Below are 20,696 nucleotides of genomic sequence, written 5' to 3'. Positions count from 1 at the left end.
CTCAGACATTTTTGAAATGGAAGTTTGAAAGACTCATGGAGACCCCAGGCGGAGTGGGCTGTGGGCTCATGCTCTGAGACTACTGGCATCAAACAGAACTCCAGGGCTGTAGACTTCCTAGGACAATGTTTTACAACTGTGGGCTTAGGGAGAAAGTTTCAGTTCCCTGAGTAGGTGGTCCCTTATACAGTATGATACCAGAAACGTGCCTTCTTTATCCTCAATTCCTTTAGCATCCACCCTACCACTCTGCAATCCTCTTATTAAAGTTTCTATTTAATCAAGGAACCGATTTCACAAGATTATAAGTATCTCCGGAACAGGGTCACATCAGCAACGACTTCTCAAGCGTGATTGAATTTATCACAGCAGATTCCTGCTAGCTCACGTGTGTGCCCTGCAGTGAGTGATCGATATCAGCCCACTTCAACAGTGGGGAGGGAAGGGGTCCTATTAAAGCTTTGCCTCAGGAAAGCAGGCCCAGGAGGGTTCTCGAATGAGGCTACTTGAAGGAGAGGTGGCTGGGGAACCCAGACGACGTACAGTCAGTCCTCATTATTCACAGACTCCATATTTGCAAATTGACCCACTCATTAAAATTTATTTATAAACTTCAAAGTCAATAACTCTTGGCGTTTTTGCAGTCACTGATGGGCTTGAACACAGCAGGGACAATTCTGAGTGTCCTGACCACAGGTTCCCAGCTGAGGTTGGACAAGGAGATGCGCACCTTCCTGATTCAGCTCTGATAGCGTAAACAAGCAACCTTTGGGGAAACATAGAGTGCTATGTTTTTGCATTTTGGTGTGTTTGTTGATTTCATTGTTTAAAACGGCCCCCAAGCAGAGTGCTACAATGCTGTCTGGTATTCCTTTGCACAAGAAGGCAGTGATGTGCCTCACAGAAAAAGAATAAAAAAGTGAATTAGATAAGCTTCATTCAGACATGAGTTACAGAGCTGTTGGCTGGTAGGTCAGTGTTAGAGTCATAGTATACATTAAATATGGTGCCTTTAAACAGAAACAGACAAAACGAGGTTATGTACCAATTGTTGATGACAAAGTTGTGACCAGAGGCTCGCAGAAGCCTAGCCCTGCATTTCCCCTCGGGGCAGTGGTTTGGTATTTGCTAATTGGAGGTGTTCAGGGCAACCTTACAGAACATTACCGCAAATAATGAGAATCGACTGGGCTCTGAAATTTTGGAAGGAGGAGAAACGGCAAATGGTAAATAACTGTCCGTAGTAATAAAATAAATGACATCATTTGTATCTTCCTGTTATTCCCATGAGAAAAGATGAATGAGCGCCTCAGCTTGGCAGTCTGTAAACTTCATCAAAATCTAGAATTCCTGGGACAATATCGATCCTAAAATTCCTCTTTCACGTCCCCCAAGGAGTCACTCAGGGCAGCAGTCCCTCCCTGTGAGGATAACGTCATGCACCGACATGCCCTGGTGGTACTCACTGTGTGGAACCAAGAGTCCAAAAAGGCTGAGAAGCCTCTACCTAGAAAGATTTAGCCCATTTTACCTTAATCTTTGCCTATAATTTTCATAATTTTATTTTAATATGACAGACTCATTTCTCTGCAATGCCACTACATTTTTTTTTGCTATGCCATTTTAAAATAACTACAAGAACAATCCTTTCCTGATGGACAGTATTTCTAACACCTCTGTTATTAAGGAATTCTCTCTCCCAGATTTAGATACGGATCAGAAGTTCCGCCCTCTCTGTGAGGACCCTGGATGCTAATTTACCAGTCCGGAAGTCTGGGTTCCCAAGAGCCCCACCCCCGGGGTGGAGGAGGGGTGGATTAATGCTAATTGACACACGTGTCCATCACACAATGTATGCTGAAGTTAACAGTCCTAGACTCAGTAGTGCTGGAGTCTAACAAGCTTATCTGGGGAAGAAGAAGCCTCAGCTGACTGGCAACATCCACTTAGGGTGAGTACACAAGTGGTGCAGCGAAAACCGGGCATCAGAAGAGACAGAGGTCAAGTGGTGCTTAGGAGACAACACAGCCAGGTCTGCGGGGGTGGGGGGGGGGGTGGGTAGAGGGGGTGGAGGTTGGAGTGGAGCAGGGGGGCTGATGCTGAAGGAAGGGACAAGAAGCCTGAATCAGGAGTAGAGAGAGGATCAACAGCCTTGAGGGGAATATGCTTAGGTGACCAGGTGTGACCCTCAGGGCGGGACTGGCCAAGGTTGCCAGGGGAACAGTTCCTTCCTGAAAGGGATGGAGCTGAGCCCTGGAGGAACACTGCGAGCCTGCTTGAGGTCCACAGAATTCATTCCTGCTGCAGACAATGAGATTGCCTTAAGAGGCTGCTCTGGTTGGAGTTGGAGCCCGGAGCTACAACTGGCAGACAGATGGGAAGACACAGGTGAGGGGAAGAAGGGGCAGCCACGCTGGGAGCCAGCCGCTCTGGTCTGAAAACTCCTGCGGGAGCGGCGTGGCTAGAGATCCGAGACCCAGGTAGCCAGGCATTTAAGCCAGCTGGGTCAGTCCTTTCTTCTGGTCTGGGGAGAAGACTGGCTTTTTAAGAGCCCCTGGTTTTACTGTAGGACAAATGGAAATACCTAACTAGAGAAATGGAATTACAATGTGCAAAGAGGGGCGTGAGACATATTCGTGTTACCAGTGGATTACTGAGTGGATTTATATTAGAGAGCTTAAATTTTCCCCTCTTCAGGGGACCAGATGAAAACTAATTCCATGTAATTCCTCTGGTGTTATATTTAACTCGATCAAAGACACAATAGATTTTAAACCAAATATCCTCTAAGCAGAAAAAAATTTCCAAGAAGGCAAGACAGGGAGAGGAGCCTTATTATTCCCTTTTGTCAGTCTTTTAATCCAAACTTGACAAGCAGTTTCCTGTCATTTTAGGGTTTTTCAGAAAAACAGAAGCAATAGGAGATAGATAGATAGATAGATAGATAGATAGATAGATAGATAGATAGATAGATAGACAGACAGACAGACAGACAGACAGACAGATCGATAGATATTCCGTAATACTGAATTGCATCACTGGCTTTCCTGGGACTCCAGCTTGCACATGGCAGCTCTTGAGGCTTCTCTTCCTCCATAATTGCAGAATCCATTTCCTTATAATGACTCTTGGGCTGCAGGCTGGAACCCCAGGAAAGCCAATGGTGTGATGCAGTCTGAGTCTAAAGACCCGAGAATCAGGGGAGCCAATGTCCAAGAGTGAGAGATGATGAGATGACCAGTTCAAACAGTGAGACAGAAAAAGGGAGCATGAGGTAGTGAAGGAGCCTGCCCTGGGGCTGGAGGTGACAGCAGAGAGTCAGCTGGCAGCTGACCTGTAAGACATGGTAAGGAGCTTTGTCTAACCCAGAGGTCGGTGAGATGCCTTTCCATGTTTTCAGCTGATGTATTCCTTTCTTGGATTTGGGCTTTCCAAAAAGCATGCTGGCTGTAGTGTAGAAAATGCATTAGAACAAACTTTTTACGGTTGCATGTTAGAATCACCTGGGGAGCTTTGAAAAACACCACTGCTCACCCCCTACGCCAGCCAGTTAAAGAGCATCTCTAGGGAGATCTTCTCAAAGTGTGGCCCTTGGACCAACAGCAGCTGCAGCACCTAGGACCTTGTCAGATATGCACATTCCCAGGCCTCAGTCCAGATTTACTGAATCAGGGACTCTGAGGGTGGGCCCAGCTGTCTGGGTTTTAACAAGCAGCCCCCAGGTGACTCTGAGGCAGCTGATGTTTGAGAACGACTGTAGAAGGAAAAAGGTAGGGAAGAGAGAGAGAGTCTGCTTTACCAGTTAGGAAGCAGAGAGATGATAGTGCTGTTGGTCCCCACATCAAGATTTTTTAACTTTGTTGAGCAATGGAGAACATCATCCTGACAGAGTCCCAGTGGTGTCTCAAAGCAGGGAGTTTAGGATGCTGGTTGATCATGGGGTAGTTTCTGTGCGGAAGTTTTTAAGTGGTATTTGGGCAGAGACTGGACTGATGTATAACCTAGGTAAGTTTCCGTGTTGTGGACTGAATTATGTCCCCCTAAAATCCATGTTGAAGTCCCCCCACCCCGCCTCAGTGCGATGGTGTTTGGAGATGGAGCCTTTGGGAGGTAATTAGGTTCAGATGACGTTGTGGGAGTGGGGCCCTCATGATGAGTCAGTGCCCTTATAAGAAAAGCTGTCGAGAGCTCTCATCTTCTCTCTCCCTCTCTCTTCCCACCACATATGAGGACAGAGAGAGAAAGCAGCCACAGGCCAAAAGAGCACTCTCACCAGGAACCGACCACGCCAGCATCTCCATCCTGGACTTCCCAGCCTCTGGAATGGTGAAGTAAGCAAATTTCTGTTGTTTAAACCACCCGATCTATGGTATTTTGTTATGGCAGCCTGTGCTAAGACATTTCTGGAACAGTAAGCAGTTTTTGTTGAGACACATAAGTCCCTGTGGAGTTACTGTTAAAACACATTGTGCTCTTTTCTTGGAACACGTGGGTCTGGACAAGTTTTAGCTGTAGCTAACGGAGCTCAGATAGCTTGTGTTGTGAGTGATCAGTTTTGCGACTGTGACTTCTGTTTCATTTTTCAGTACTCTAAACTAACACAGTGGTCTGAGTAACTGGAATTGAAAGACTGTATAATGGCGTTGCCAGATAAAATACAGGATGCTCAGTTAAATGTGAATTTCAGATACACAGCAAATAATTTTTTACTATAAGTATGCACCTAATAGTGCATGGATTATACTTACAGTAAAAAATAATACATTGTTTGTCTGAAATTAAAATGTAAGTGGGTATCCTGTATTTTTTGTTTGCAAACTGGAAACTCTAACCTATAAAAAATTAATACAGATAGATGAATAAATATTCATTCATCAAATGGATGATGTGGTTGATCAGATGTATCAGGTGAGGGGTGTGATGAGTTGGTGATGCCTTACAGGTGTCTGGCTTGGAAACTGAGTAGTCTTTGTGCCCTACAGGAACATAAGGGACCCTGAGGAAAAGCTGATTGAGGAGGAAGGGCAAAGTGATGAGTTACATTGCGGACATGCTGAGATTAAGGTCTCTCTGGAGCTTATAAGGAGTCGTAACCAGCAGGCTGTCAGAGATACAGATCTGGAGCTCAGGAGAAAGATCAGGATAGAATCATAGATCTGGGAATCCTAAGCAATTAGGTGATAGGGAAGCTCTGGTTGTGGCTGAGATGACAGAAAATAGGCCACATAGAAAAAGCCTCGGACGAGGCCTGAAGGAATTCTGACATTTGAACAGCACGTTTGAATAGCCTGAGAATTGAGTGAGGCCAGGATCGAGATGTCACAGGAACTCAGGAAGGCAGATTTGAGAAGGGGATGCAGGATTCTGCAATGATGGATACTACAAAGAAGGAAATGCTAGAGACGGCAAGGAGGTCGCTGGTGACCCTGATGAGATACGAGTCTAAGGATGATTGTTAGTAACAGTCAGTAGAGTGGGTTTACATGCTGAAGGGAAGGAGGTAATGTTGAAAAGAGGGAAATGTTGAAGACCAAAGAGGAGACAGACTGAGGTTCCTGAGGTTATTGGTTGACTAGATGCAGAGCCCGGGGGAAGGGCTTCTTTACACAAAGAGGGGAGCCCTTTTCTGTTCAGACGGGAAGGGGGGTGGAGGGATGGCTGTGCCCGCGGGTGGGCTCGGGGGAAGGAGAGTGTGGCAGGAGCTCTGTGCACAGACCCTCGGCAAACTCTCTTCCTTTTGTGACCTGTTCATGGCAGTTGTACTCAGCATACTGGACACTGCAAACGGATGGAATAAAAGTTTAAAATAAAATGGTTGTTTTTATGAAAAAAAAAATGGTTGTTTTATGTTTTTATAAAAGCCAAGCTTTGGAAAAAATCTTAAAACAGTAAGTTGCTCTGTTTTTTGTTGTTGTTGTTGTTCTTTGTTAAAATAGTTGTGGGTAAGGTAACTGTAAATGTTTGGATTAAAAACAAAAACAAAAATAAAAACCCTAGTAGCATTTTGCACTCATACTGCTTTACCTAAAGAAATTCAGTGAAATTAGACAACACAAATGATAAAACATTGGCATGGTTTCTGCAGAACTCCAATTAACGTACCCTCTCAAAAATGCCTTGGTCCTAACTCAGAATATTAACAAATGCAGGCATACTTTTTAGGTTAAAACAAAATGTTTGTTATACATATATCATTTTAAAGTGTCTCCCTATGTGGTTTTTTAAGTGTATTTACAATAATTCTTTCTAGTTTTATGGTTATATGATTGACAAAAATTGTATATATTTAAGGTGTACAGTGTGATTTGATATATGTATACACTGTGAAATGATTACCATAATCAAGCTAATGAACATTCATCATCACAGAGCTATCATTTTTATGTGTGTTTTGAGAACACTTGAAATCTACTCTCTTAGCAGATTTCAAGGATACACTATGTTATTAACTATAGTCACCATGCTGTATATTAGGTCTCCAGAATGTATTCATCTTCGAACTGAAGTTTGTACCCTTTGACCAACATCTCCCCTTTTCTCCCACACCTCTGCCCCTGGTAATGACCATTCCACTCTCTGTTACTCTGAGCTCTACTTTGTAGATTCTGCGTATGTGTGGAATCCTTCAGCATTTGTCTTTTTGGGTCTGGCTTATCACTAAGCATAATGTCCGCCAAGTTCAATGCCTCACCACAAATCGCAGGATTTTCTTCTTTTTTAATGGTTGAATATTACATATACCATATTTTCTCTATTCATTTTGTCAATGGACACAGATTATTTGTTTCCATATCTTGGCTACTGTGAATAATGCTGCAGTGAATGTGGGGGTGCAGATAACACTTTGAGATACTAATGTCTTTTCCTTTGATCATAGAATACTTGGAAATGGAATCGCTGGATCACATGATAGTTCTATTTTTAATTATTTCAAGGACCCGCCATACTGTTTTCCAATTGGCTGTACCAATTCACCTTCCCAACCAGCAGTGTACAACAGCTCCCTTTTCTCCACATCCTCACCAACACTTGTTATCTCTTGTCTTTTTGATGATAGCCGTTCTGACAAATGTGAACTGATAATGTCATTGTGGTTTTGATTTGCATTTCCTTGATAATTAGTGATGTTGAGCATCTTTTCATATTTTTGTTGGTTATTTGTGTCTTCTTTGGAAAAATATCTATTCAGGTCCTTTGCCCATTTAAAAAAAAATTGATTTGTTTGGTTTTTTGCTGTTGAGTTCTATGAGTTCCTAGTATATTATTAGATATATAATTTGCAAATGTTTTACCTCATTCTGTAGGCTGCCTTTTCATTTTGTTGATGGTTTCCTTTGCTGTACAAAAGTGTTTTTTGTTTGTTTGTTTATTTGTTTGTTTTTTAGTTTGATGTGGTCCCACTTGTTTATTTTGCTTTAGTTGCCTTTACTTTTCAGTGCCAAATCCAACAACTCATTGCAAAGACTGATGTCAAGGAGCTTACCCTCTGTTTTCTTCCAAGAGTTTTATGGTTTCAGGCCTTACATTCAAGTGTTTAATTCATTTTGAGCTGACTGTTGTGTATGGTGTAAGGTAGGGATTCAGTTTCATTCTTTTGAATGTGGCTGTTGACTTTTCCCAACACAATTTACTGAAGGGACTCTCCTTTCGCCTTGTATATTCTTCTTTGTCAAAAATTAATTGACCATGTATAGGTTTATTTCTGGATTCTCTATTTTGTTCCATTGATCCATTTGTCTGTTTTTATGCCAGTCCTATACTGTGGTGATGACTGTAGATTTGTAATATAATTTGAAATCAGAAAGTGTGATGCCTAGAGCGTTTTTCCTCTCTAGATTATCTTGGCTGCTCAGATTCTTTTGTGGCTCCATACAAATTTTAGGATCATCTTTTCTATGTCTGTGAAAGATGCCATTGGAGTTTTGATAGAGATAGTATTTAATCTGAAGATTGTTTTGGGTAGTATGAACATTTTTTTTAATTGAACTACAGTCAATTACAATGTGTCAATCTCTGGTGTACAGCACAGTGTCCCAGTCTTGCATATACATACATGTATTTGTTTTCATATTTTTCCATTAAAGGTTATTACAAGATACTGAGCATAGTTCCCTGTGCTATACACAAGAAACTACTTTTTAATCTATTTTTATACATAATGGTAAACCTCAAACTCCCAAATTTATCCCCTCCCACCCACTTTCCCTGGTAACCATAAGATTGTCTGCTAAGTCTCTGAGTCTGTTTCTGTTTTGTAGATGAGTTCATAGTGGCCTTAAAGGCCAAGTGTGTTTCTTGTAGGCAACATATAGTGAGTCTTTTTTTTAAATCCATTCAGCCACTCTGTCTTTTAGATAATTTAGTCCATTTACATTAGACTAATTATTCATAGATATGGCCATTTCGGTAATTGGTAAATGTTTGATCCATACCTGGAATTTTCTGGAGTTCAGTGAGGCTGAAGAACAATGGGGTGAGGGCGCTGAGCATTGACAAAGAGTAGCCTTCGAGCACCAGTCCAGGTATGGAAGGAAGTAAAGACTGTGTTTTGGGGGAGAAGAGGGGGTGGCTGAGGGGAGGGGATAAACAAGGAAAAATGAGAGGGATCAAAGGAGTCGTGGTTTTAATGAAAGTAAGGAATAGGAAGGGTGATTTTTTTTTTTTTTTTTACCTCCCTGTACCAAAAAGAGGAAGCTCTCTCTCTAGAACAGTGGCTCTCAACTTGGGGGAGAGGAGGGGGATTTTGCACCCTCTTCTCCAGAAGACATTTGACAATGCCTGGAGACATTTTTGGTTGTCACCATGGGGCCTCCTACTGGCAGCTAGTGGGTAAAGGCCAGGGGTGCTACTGAGCATCTCACAGTATATAGTATAACCTCTCATAACAAAGAATTACCCAGCCAAAGATGTCAGTAGTGACAAGGTGCAGAAACTCTGCCCCCAGACAGATTATCACTATAATCTGAAAACTATGAAGTGTCTCCCCAAATGGAATCATTATCCAGGATTGTTTTTTCAATGCCTGGCTAGGGAACCCAGTTTTTCAGCACAGTTCACACTGCTATGAAGGTGAATATGAAGGTCTACGAGAGGGCAGGTGGATTTCAGGAACCCCGTAGAAGGTGGTGGCGTTGACTAGAGGCCACCCACCATGGCCTGGTACCAAATGCCACTTCTGTATAGCAGACAGCCTCCTACAGAGGCCCAACCACTGGATCTGCCCCGTGGGTGGGATGTCCCTTCAGTCCCTAGAGCAAAGATGCCCTCTTATTTGGCTTGGAGGCAGCCTACGCAATGTAAAATATCCTCTTTCTATTTATGGGGGTCTGGATTGTTTTCATAGCTGGGGAATAGCTACACTATTTTGTTTTTAAACTGCCACAGATACTGGTCAGTTTCATAGCTATACTATAGTCTTACCCTGTAATTTTCCCTTCTATTTGTTATTTATAGACCAATCATCTAAATCTAGTGACGAGAGAATGGATCTTTTATAGCTGATTTGTTTTCCTGAAAACACTAGCAAATCTTTTTTTTCTAAAAATACAGAGATAACTTCTGTATTCTGTTTTGCCACAGAGGGTCACTTCTGATTGCTCATTAGATGTTATATTTGAAAAACAGCCTCTGTATTCCACTCCTCAACTGTGGGGAAATTCCATTATTAGCAAGATCACACAGAATGAGAAGCCTCAGTGAGCCTAGGTAAGATAAAGCAAGCTAATAGCAGATGCAAACTAGAGTAATAATTCTCCAACCTTAGAATGTATCAGAATTACTTGGGAAAACTTGGTAAAACACAGATTCCTGGGGCTTCATTTCCAGAATTTCTAAATCAGTAGGCCCGGGGTGGGGCCCAAGAATGTGCATTCTGACGAGGTGCACCTGACCGAGTGATGCTGGCAATACTCATCCCAGGACCACACACTGAGAACCATTGTGGATTTTCACATTTATTTTTGATGAATTCTATTTCCATGTTAAACTATGTTTAAGAAATCAGGTCTTTATAAGATCTCAGTACCATATAGTGTTACTCTGCTAGAGAAAGGTAAGATTCAGTTCTTTATAACAAGCATTTTTGTGAGCGCACATATCTGAGAGTGAAAAACATAAAGCCTTAAGATGTTTCGCAACCTTGAATATTCACAGCAACTGCTGATACAATTTTTAATGACTTGATTTACTTCCTATAGTCTCTGGAAAAGGACCAATTTAATAAATGCTCATCAAAATTATATCTACATAAACACATAAAAAAACTTTCCAGCCTGTTGACCACAGAAAAGTTCATGGGAACCATGCAGAAATGGGGGCTTCATCAATGGACATTTTTGTGAATTACCTGGAGACAGAGACGCACTCTTTCTGTTGTAATTGCCGAGTATGAGAACAGTATGTGCTTGGAGCTTCTGAGCATCAGTGTGAGGAAGAAGGTCCACTAGAGGATGAAACCCACTTACAGGAAAAGCAAAGCGGAGAAATGGAAAGAGGGAGAGGCAGGGAGCGGGGAGGAGTCAAGTCAGAGAGACGGACCCTGCTAATGACACCGGATGTGATATGGGCAGAAGGAAACCTTTCTCGGGTTAAGCCATGATACTTTCAGGTTGTTACCGCAGTCAGCATAGCCTGATAAACACACCCAAGCACATGTATAGTAATGTATACCGCCCTTCCCAGCGGTCTCAGGACTGGATCTTCTAGTCTGTGTTTCTACTTTAGAAAGTAATAAAGGACACACTTTTTTTTTGGAGGAAGTTTAATACATAAAATAAAAACTCCAAACTAGTATTATTATAAAATATAGTTTAATTTCACTCTTTTTATTTACCACAAAATTTAAAAAATACCCACATACAGGCAAGAGCAAGTGAAATGGAAAAGAGCTAAAAATTGTATAAAAGACAGATCTAAACTCAGGATAGTGTGAGCAATGACACATACACCATAATGTCTCAGATGAGCTCAGAAAGCATCTTCCAGGTTGGATGGGTTTTCTTTCTAAAGACAGTTTTTATTGGAGCCACAAGTTGAAATGTCTCCAGTTCAGAATTCTGATTTTATGTGGAAAGGATCCGCTAAGATTTTTCTTAAAAAGCATTTCTTACGAAACAGAGGCAGACTTATAGGCACAAAAGTCATAAATGCCTCTCCTAGGCCCCATGGAACTTGGAAAAATTAATCTAATGCAAACAAAGCCCCATAAGAATGGGACAGTGACACCTAGCGGCTACCAGCAGGTTTTCTTTATGGCTTCTGATAATTCTAGATGTCAGCCCAACTTGTGCCCACAATACTGTGCTTGGCAAATCTGAGTCTCTAATTCCAGAGCCCAACAGTGACCTACTTGAGGGGTAGATTCCTCTTTAGAGCAAGATCTGAAATGGACCCTCTAAACGTGGTCCAAGACCTAGAGAATGCCTGTTTCATACACCTGTGCCCTAGACTCCACAGAGATTCCTCAAAGATTATGACAACCAGTGAAGACAGCCTTTTCCTGTTGTGACACTGTAATCAGACACATCCTTTTAATTCCATGTATTTACCACAAGTCTGCTCTGTATCTCCCTGTTTATCAACAGATTTCCAAATTTAGTGACTACAATAATGTGTCAACATATACCTCAAGTTTTATTTGACTTCAGGCTAATAAAATATCTAACACTTTCAAGTTTACTAATTTCAAAAAAGTTTTAAATTTGATCCATTGATAGAAGTTAATTGTTATCTGAATCAAGGGTCAATAAATGTCCTTTAAACCATAATATTTAAAGGTATATATCATACTTATGGTATAATGTTTGGTCTACTTAAATAATGTCCACGTAATAAAATGTTCAAGAGCTGGGCAGTAGAACAGAAATGTAATGTGTGCCACATGTGTAACTTAAAACTTTCTGGTAGCCACATTAGAAGAGTGAAAAAATAAAATTAACTTTAATGTTTAATTCAGGATATCCAAAATACTATTTGAACGTGTCATCCATACAGATTATTAATGTGAGGTTTTGAATTCCTTTTTTCTATATGAAGTCTTTGAAATCTGGTATGTATTTTACATTCACAGCACACCTCAATATGTATCAGCCAAGTTTCAAGGGCTCGGTTGCCACACGTGGCCAGTGGCTATCATATGAACAGCACATTTCTAGCTGTTCTGACTAACGCTCGAGTCCTGTGGATTAGAACCCCATAATCGGAACCAGAAGTAAACTGAGATGAAACTTCTTTTTACAGATAAGGAAACTGAGGTACAGAGACTTTAAACGGCTTGCTTGGGGTCACACAGCTAAATGTAGGTTGAGCGGGCATTCTTCCTGATACCAGGCACTCCTCCCACTCCACTACATGACTGCAGGTAATTCTTAGAATTAAAAACAAAAAAAGAGAGTATTCTTTTTATGATAGTTTCATTAAATTTGCAGATATTTTTCATCAGAGTGCAAGAAATTAATTGGTAGGGAAAAAAGGAATAGAGTGTAAACCATGAAAATATGTCACTCCTGATAGCAATCATATGTAAATAGAATGCATTTTTGAAGAAAGCACTAAACTTAGAGCTACAGTATCATACCATGTATGGATTGGATTCTGGGTCCAGGGCATGGAGATAAATATCAGAGTGGGCTACCAAAGGATCAAAGCATTCAACTGGCTTTCCACCCACAGGTCTATGCAATAACCCCTCCTCTTGCAAAGAGAGAGTTGCTACTAAGCAAACTGCAATGGCCAGATTCCAGAAACTCTGCCTCTCAGACCCTTGCGTCATGAGGGTTTGCCCCACCTGCTTTGGAGGTCATGTGGCCACAGTGACCTATCCTGCTACCACTGTCTGAGGCCAACTCTGAAGGACAAGTCCAGCCAGCAATGGTTCAGACCCCTAACATGTTACATTTGTAGGCAGACGCCCCTGCCTGACTTAAGAGAACAAATGTGATCATTTAAGCTTCATCAGACTTAACCATCATACTCAGGCTGCCACAGATCAACCTCCCCCATTTTGTGGGGTTCCTTTGGTTTATTCTAAACCTGGGTGTCTCTCAAGTCCTCAAGTGACTGTCAGAACCAGGAGTGGTGCTGCCCCTCTGATGTTGCTGGAACATTCTGTCAGCTCAAGACAGCAGGCCAGGACACCCTTGCCCACATGGCCACTGCGATTGTCACGCGTGAAGGGATGTTTGCTTTTGGTTGTTGCCTGTTATTGTGTTTGCCATCAACCCATCGGAACGGTCTAATCTATTACTTATACTTAGGAAGTGTGCAAGGTTGAAAGCATGCTCTGTTTTGGTGACGGGCTCTGAGGGAAATCTGCTGGGAAGGCACATACAGAAAAGGAAAACTGGGTTTGATCCCTGCATCCGAGCCTCAGACTTTTCCCACTTATTTTTACTGGTGGGGCACAAAACTGAATATATGGGAACACACTTGGTCAACAAGGAAGAGCCATAAAAACACAGGCATCATGGAAGTATGATCTTCAAGAGGGTAGATATACATACAGCATTTTAAATGTTCTTAATTCTTACACTCAATGTGAGCCACCTCTGGATTAATTACTGGTTTAAAAAGTGCTCTCTATTTTTAATTACAGCTAGAAAATCGGCTTTTAAATTCTTTCTCACTGCCTCATGGTTTTTAACAATGTACTTACTACTGCCTGTAACCAAAGGGAATTATATAAATGGTAAATGTAATTGCCTAATAATATAGAGAGCCAACAACTAGTTTCTAGGCCAGTTAACTAATCATTTAACCAGTGAGACTACTGCTTTCCCAAATGTGCAGTAAGAAACTGGGTTATGCACATTAAACATTCAAAGACATATGAACTTAATTGTGACGTTGCACAAGGCATTTAAAGCTGCCTGGACCTGTTTCCTCCTCTACGATTAATCCATTTTCAGCATCAAAAACCTGTTTGTCTCTGATAAAAATCTTGAGTGGCTATATTAAGAGTATATTTTATATACAAAGGTTAATCACCAAGATCTAGGGCCCAAGATCTGTCCTTTTCTGTAAGCAAAGTTGAAACTCTCTCAGCCTTTTTTTGATTTGTTTTGTTTTGTTTTTAGATAAGAAATCATCTCACTTAAAATCCATCTCAGAGTGCTCAACTGAGCATAACTATCCTGGCTCTGTGTTTGCCCAAGTCTGCAAAGACTGAGCACAGTACTTTTTGTCATTTCCACTACACACTGCACTGTCCCTTTAAATATTCAAGTACTTACCATTTCCTGAAGGCGGATAAGCATAAGCCTCAATTAAGGAAATATACAAGGAATGGAAGTGTTCCAAATTACACAATCTTCTCTTATAAGTAAATTATAAATGAATCTTAGACACAAGGAAATTGTCAGTCCATTAAATTCCCCCAACTCTAAACAACTGCTCAAAAAAAAAAATAAAGAAATGCCAAAACGAGATACATGTGATATTCTTGGTTAGAAATATTTTAGCAAAAATATAGCCACTAGTGGGTTTTAAGCCACTTCAATGAGTAGGGTGGTTTATAGAAAATTCTGAGAATTTGAAGGGAAACATCACATTTCCCCAGACCCCTGGGAAAGACAGGTGCAAAGCTATAAAAATGGTAGACCATGAATAGGAATAAGAGATGAAAACAGTATCAATACAGTACGGAAGAATATACAGTCTTTTGTAAATGAAATGCTTTAAAATGTTTCTCATTTTTAGAGTTAAATCAAGTGCTAGAGTGTCCAGTGGATGTCACTGAAGTCCCCAGGGTCGCCCAGGCCCCCCTCTGCTTCCAAGTAATTCATGAAGGCAGCCATGGCTGTATCGTCATGGTCACAGAGGGCATCAAAATCCAGTGGGGCACCTTCTCCTATTGAATTCAACAGGCCCATGTAAGTACACTTGGAGTTTCAAAAATGAGTATCCCCAAAAATGGCAAAGCAAGGCTAGGAAACCATACAATGTATTATTGAAGGCAAAATGTACGTCTTAAATTGCAGTAGCTTGAGATAGTTTTTAAATGGATCGCCTATTTTTATACCAACCTGCTGTCAGATAAATTGCACTTAACTCGTTTGATGAACGTAAGTGACCTAGTCTACGAGTCTTCTAACAGCCCTAAAAGGTACAGACTCCCAGACAGTTGGAAGCTGGGGGCTGGGGTTTACTTACGTGTGTATATATAGAGCCTGGAAGGAGAAATTTTATTTTCATCTGCCTTGTGAAAGTATTGTTTGTTTAATCCCATCATCTTCCCAAAATCCAAAAGATTCTAAAAAAGGGGAGTCCCCAGGTGTTTGATTGAAAAAGGAAATAAGGAGAAACCATGGAAAGGAGATTTAAATCAGAGACAAGGAAGAGGTTCTAGAAATTAAAGATTAAAACACAGCTACAGATTAACTGAGGTTTTCTAGGTAGCTGTAAAGTACAACAGAATTTGAGGTGATTAATACATGGCTCTGTGTGAAGTGATCACCATGTTCCTTCAAGTCCCTTGATTCTTTTAACATACATTTTCAGTAGATCAGAGTCAGTTATGGGGGGTATAAAATTGTGTCATTTCAATTTACTTGATTTGGACTTTGCATAAATGAGTTAACATGAATAAATATTACATCATAAACTTCTCAGGACTTGGCATATTTAAAATTTTTTGAGAATGGACAAGTTTCCCTGGACAGGAGAGCTTTAGTTTTATTTAAATTGTGTGTTTTAATAATACCCATAACTGATGCAGTTGATGATCAAATTTTCAGTGACAGGTCCAAGTAACATAATACTTAAAACACTAAGATCACTGTATTTAGGATGGGAAAATGTTCGTTCTAAAACTATCTGCATTTCTAGAAATCTTCTGTACCTCAAAATGCAGTGATTAACAAAGAGTTTTTGGAAAACCAAAATGGCGGGCAGTTGTCAAAGAAAACTTACCAAGGAGTGGTTCCTGACTGTGGGTAGCAACAGCACTCTGGTTTTGCTTTGCGGCCTCTAGCTCCCCTATTTCAGAAGGACTTAGTGTAATCAGCTCCTTACTTGACATCTGAACAGGCAGAATAATAAACAGTAAGTTTCCTACTATATTAGGGGAAACAAAGATCTCGTAGCAGTTTTCAGATGTGGCCCTGCCACCATGGCTGTCAACAGCACGGCAGCCTGCACTGTGTGCCCTGTGCTAAGCACTCCACAAGCATCATTTCGTTTCATGTCACAGATGTTGTGAGGTCAGGATTCTGAGGCCTAAAGAGGCTATCCTCTTGCCCAAAGTGTTGGGGCTACAGATTCTAACCCAAGTCTCCCTGACTCCGAAGCCCCCACATTATTCACAGCCGTAACTGAGTTACATATATAAGGAGAAGTTTTGGATTAAGAAGAAAAGCTATTTCAGTTTTTTTTTTTTTAATGATGGTAAAACTGTATCTCACATGAAACTAACAATATGAAATACTGCTTTGGAGAAGGGAATGGATTAAATCAGAGACTCTCACCAAAAAGCCATCACACTCTTATACACAAAACAAATTTAATGTTCAATGCAGCCTATCAAACGAAGAAATCATTTACCTATATTGTCTTATTAAGTTGTTGAACTTCACCAGAGAATGTCTAAGTAACATACACTACTTGGAGATTTTTGTGCATTACAAGGACTTAAATCCCTGTTTCTAGCAGGTTGTCTGGCACAAAATGGGTACCCAATAAACATTTGCTAAATGTATGAGTAAAACTTGAAAATACTAGGTCAAAGGTCTATATGAGTATAAACAGATACTTTCAAGTTCCTTTTGTCCCTGGTCAGATTTAATGTCTCTTTTCTCCTATATTATTATACCACTTAGTTTATATATCTACTTTAGAGGTTTTAGTTGTCTGGGATACATCAGAATTACACTGCATGTGAACCTTTCAGATACTCAGCACTATGGTTAGTCATTTTTGTGTATGCAACAATGCACTTCAAATAGCTCGTATTTGTTTAATTGAATTAAGTAGTAGGTAATACTTAATTTGTAGCTTATATTATTTCAACTTTTTTCTGAGACCATAAGGAATACAGTTAATTCACTGAATTGGAATCTATTAAAATAACACACAATATTAACTGCCATTTATTGAGCACATGTTGTGTACCAGGCACTGTTAAAGTTTTTGTTTCTTTGCATATTACATCACTGAATTCATACACCCCTCCAAGAGACTGGGGCTCTTATTAATTCATTCTTTACAGATGAGGAAACTGAGGCACAGAGTTTAAATAACATGTAGGAAGGGACCCAGTAGTAAGTGTCTGAATCACAACTTGGACCCACAGACTCTTAACCACCATTCTACATTGCCTCTTAAAAACTATGAGTTATCTAGAAAGAGTTCATTTTTTATAGGATGGCTTTGGTTCTCAAAAGAAATCATCAGCAAGCAGGAAATTTCATTGCTCATTTATTTCATGAATGTTATCACTTACAATTGCACTTACATTCTTGCTGTCTGTAGTGTGAGTCTCTTTCAATAAATCTGTTGGACTTGAATCATCAAGGGATGACGAAGACTGTAACCTTCAAAAAGTGATACATAAAACATTTTATGTGTCTGCTTACACATAGTTCAGAAAAATTTCCCCTCTGAATACATAATCTACTGATAAAAACCACAGTGAGCAAAATGAGACTGAGTATTACGACAGTTTTGATAATCAGACAGACTCGTTCAGTGCCAGATTTATTTTTGACTACGGAGTGCTGAAAACGCTCTACAGTAAATAGAAATATAAAACTCTGAGGTGAAAGCTCTTAAGTAGCTCATGCTACCTGGCTTAATGTAGCACGTGGCAAAGTAACGGAATAACAACACAGTTCAAAACAGGCATTCACATCAAGTTCCTATACGTGACACCAAAAAGCAGAACTAGCAGTAAAGAAAGACTTCCTAACATCCTGCAGCCTTTTTTAAAGTGGAAAATGTGTCGTATTGGTACTGTGATAGGTCATCCCCAAGTACAGAATCAGTGAAACACATAAAGGCATAAATACAGTCATGTGCTTTGATCATAAATCTCTTCAAGGCTTAAGATCTACAACTGACAGTGTCACATATTATTAAACGCTCAATTATGTGAAACATAATGGCATGAGCGTAACTTTATGTCCTTATCTACTCCCAAGAAGGCAGTTGACAAGAAATTATAGAGGGAGGAATTAAAACAGAGGAATGACATGAATTAGGGAGGAAATACAGATGAAAGGATGAATGATAAGCCTTGGGGATTTTTCACAGGGCAGTCAACATAGCTTGGCTGGCTTCTCATTCTGTGATTCATCATTTAAAATCACCGCTTGCTCAATTAGCCTTTGTTCAAAGATGAAAACCACCCCTCCCCCCATGCACTTCACTACCAGATTAATCTTCTGAAATATGGCTTTCTCCGTTTTAGTCCACTGGGCAGAAACTTGCTGTTTAAGTCCCTCCACTACTTGACTTCGCCTTAGTTAAAACTCCCTTTAACTGAGTTAAAAATCTGTTGCTTAGCAACCTGACTCTTCTCTCCATGAGTCTCCTTGTTTGCTGAAACCACCCACCTCCATACATTGGCAGAGGTGCCTCAATATAGAAATGCTCTCCCCACTGCATCCTGGACATTCTAATGGTACCCAGGCTTGCTACGTTTGACTCAATTTCCACTTTCCTTACGATGCCTTTCCAGCATGTATGGTCAAATGATTTTCAACGATGGTGCCAAGACCATTCAAAGGAGGAATGGGCAGTCTTTTCAGGAAATGATGTGAGAAAACTGTGTATCTACATGCAGACAAAGGAAGCTGGACTCTAACCTTCCTCCGTAATTTCCTTGTTAAACTTTGTCCTGTTTAGTACAAATATTTACAATTTACTCCAGAAATACATTTTTAAGCTTTTATTATGGAAAACTTCAAAACAGATATAAAAGTTGATAATATAATGAAATCTCATATACCCACCAAACAGCTTCAATAAATATTCTTTCCTAATCTTGTTAAATGTATATACTCCAAACTCATACTTCCCCTCTCCTCCCAGACACTTTGCCATTTAAACTGTAAATACTTCTCACTGCAGAAATACTGATTTGATTGATCATGGCGTGCTGCCCATTATATGACTGCTCTCTGGTGGTATTACACATACCTCTTAAAAAACTGAATTCCAAAACACTATCTTTCTTAGAGAAATTCTGAGTTCAAAACCTGTCTGATCTAAAGGGTTTTAGATGAGCAATTATGGGCCTGAATATACACATATTCACATATATCCACACATCTTTTTTTTTATACAAGTGGTTATAATACATATTATTCCTTCTATTTCTGCGCTTTTTTTCTATTAATCATATAAAGCGCTTCCCATATTAGCATGAATAGAGCTACCTAATTTTTAGAAGTTACAGAGTACTCCATTGTATGGATATACCATGATAAATTATGGTTATGATAAATATTTAAATATTTGAATCACTACTGTAAACAATGTAGCAAAGAACACTCTTGTTCATGGATCTTTGTGTGGCTGTGTAAGAATATTTGCTCCTGGGGTGGAGTTGCCGACTTCATGATATACACACCTATATATATATATATTTTTTAAATTTATTATTATTATTTTATTTTGGGGGGAGGTAATTAGGTTTATTTATTTATTTATTTTTAGAGGGGGTACTGGGGATTAAACCCAGGACCTTGTGTGTGCTAAGCATGCACTCTACCACTTGAGCTATACCCTCCCCCCTTACACACCTATATTTTTGATGGGTATTGTCAAATTGCCCTCCAAAGAGCTTGCACTAAATTTATACTCCCATGGACCATTTAAGAGGGACTGTTTCCTCTCAATCTCACCAGTATTACCAAACTTTCAAATTTTTGACAGTCTCTGAAGAGAAAAAAGGTATCTCACTGTTTAATTTTGTGTATATATATAATTTTAACTGTGAGTGGGGTTGAGCAATTTTTAAAGTTTCTTGGTCTTTCGTATCTTTTTTTCTATTCATGTCTACTCTCCAACTTTTATTATTGAATTATTTTTACCACTTCTTTAATAACTACACAAAGTTTAATATGTATAAAATTATATAAAGGTTATAATACTTAAAATTTAGTATAAAATTTAATAACTTTATGCCATAAAACTTAATAAATTAAGATAATTAATACAACACTTTATCATGTGAAATATATATACTTTCTGTGGTTTATTATTTGTCTTTTAACCTTGTTAACTTAATGGTTATAGTTCTGCTTAAGTTTTCAGTTTTCATACAATTAAATTTATTTTTTTCCTTAATGAACTCTGGAGTTTGTGTGACGTTTAGAAAGGGACTTTCCAAACTAAGTTGCTACTGTAAAGGTGATTTTTCTCTTCCATTATATTATTGAACTAGTTATTGTTTGCATATAGGAAACCTATTGATTTTTCAATATTGGTTTCATAAATGTAATGAAAATTTTCCTTGTTAAAGTATTTACAGCAGTAAAACATCACCTTTGTACGCCCAGGAGTTCATTTGCAATGTCTGTTCCAATACCACCAGCACCAAGGACTGTCCCAGTAGACATGCTGGGCACGCTACTACAAGACTGCCTAGAGGACCCTAAAAAATAACAAAAGGAAAAATTCAATTGAGGACTTTAAAAAAGTATATAACTTTGGTCAATATCTTCCTTTCAATTCAAATATATTTCCTATTTCCTTCTTTG

The 20,696-nt window shown here is 39.7% G+C and overlaps 1 protein-coding gene and 1 long non-coding RNA gene across 3 annotated transcripts in view; one reads left to right on the top strand and one right to left on the bottom strand.

The window, feature by feature from the left end:
- The first annotated feature begins 2,308 nt into the window (after positions 1-2,308).
- LOC116150326 (uncharacterized) overlaps positions 2,309-20,696 on the top strand; it is a 51,124-nt gene continuing 32,736 nt past the window's right edge. The window contains exons 1-2 of the long non-coding RNA XR_004134015.2: positions 2,309-2,388; positions 4,236-4,331. This is a non-coding gene — a long non-coding RNA (uncharacterized LOC116150326). The remainder of the gene's footprint in view (positions 2,389-4,235; positions 4,332-20,696) is intronic.
- Positions 10,790-20,696, bottom strand: part of BMAL2 (basic helix-loop-helix ARNT like 2) — a 58,016-nt gene continuing 48,109 nt past the window's right edge. For both annotated transcript variants that reach the window (XM_031443899.2, XM_064479143.1), the window contains 4 exons: positions 20,482-20,590; positions 17,447-17,525; positions 15,907-16,015; positions 10,790-14,845 (listed from right to left, as the gene is read on the bottom strand). In XM_031443899.2, the coding sequence (XP_031299759.2) occupies positions 14,709-14,845; positions 15,907-16,015; positions 17,447-17,525; positions 20,482-20,590 (434 nt within the window). In that variant the 3' untranslated portion in view covers positions 10,790-14,708. The remainder of the gene's footprint in view (positions 14,846-15,906; positions 16,016-17,446; positions 17,526-20,481; positions 20,591-20,696) is intronic.

Source organism: Camelus dromedarius, chromosome 25 (assembly GCF_036321535.1).
Source record: "Camelus dromedarius isolate mCamDro1 chromosome 25, mCamDro1.pat, whole genome shotgun sequence".
Taxonomy (NCBI): domain Eukaryota; kingdom Metazoa; phylum Chordata; class Mammalia; order Artiodactyla; family Camelidae; genus Camelus; species Camelus dromedarius.
Note: the sequence above shows the minus strand (reverse complement) of the source record. Positions and strands in the feature narration are given on the sequence as shown.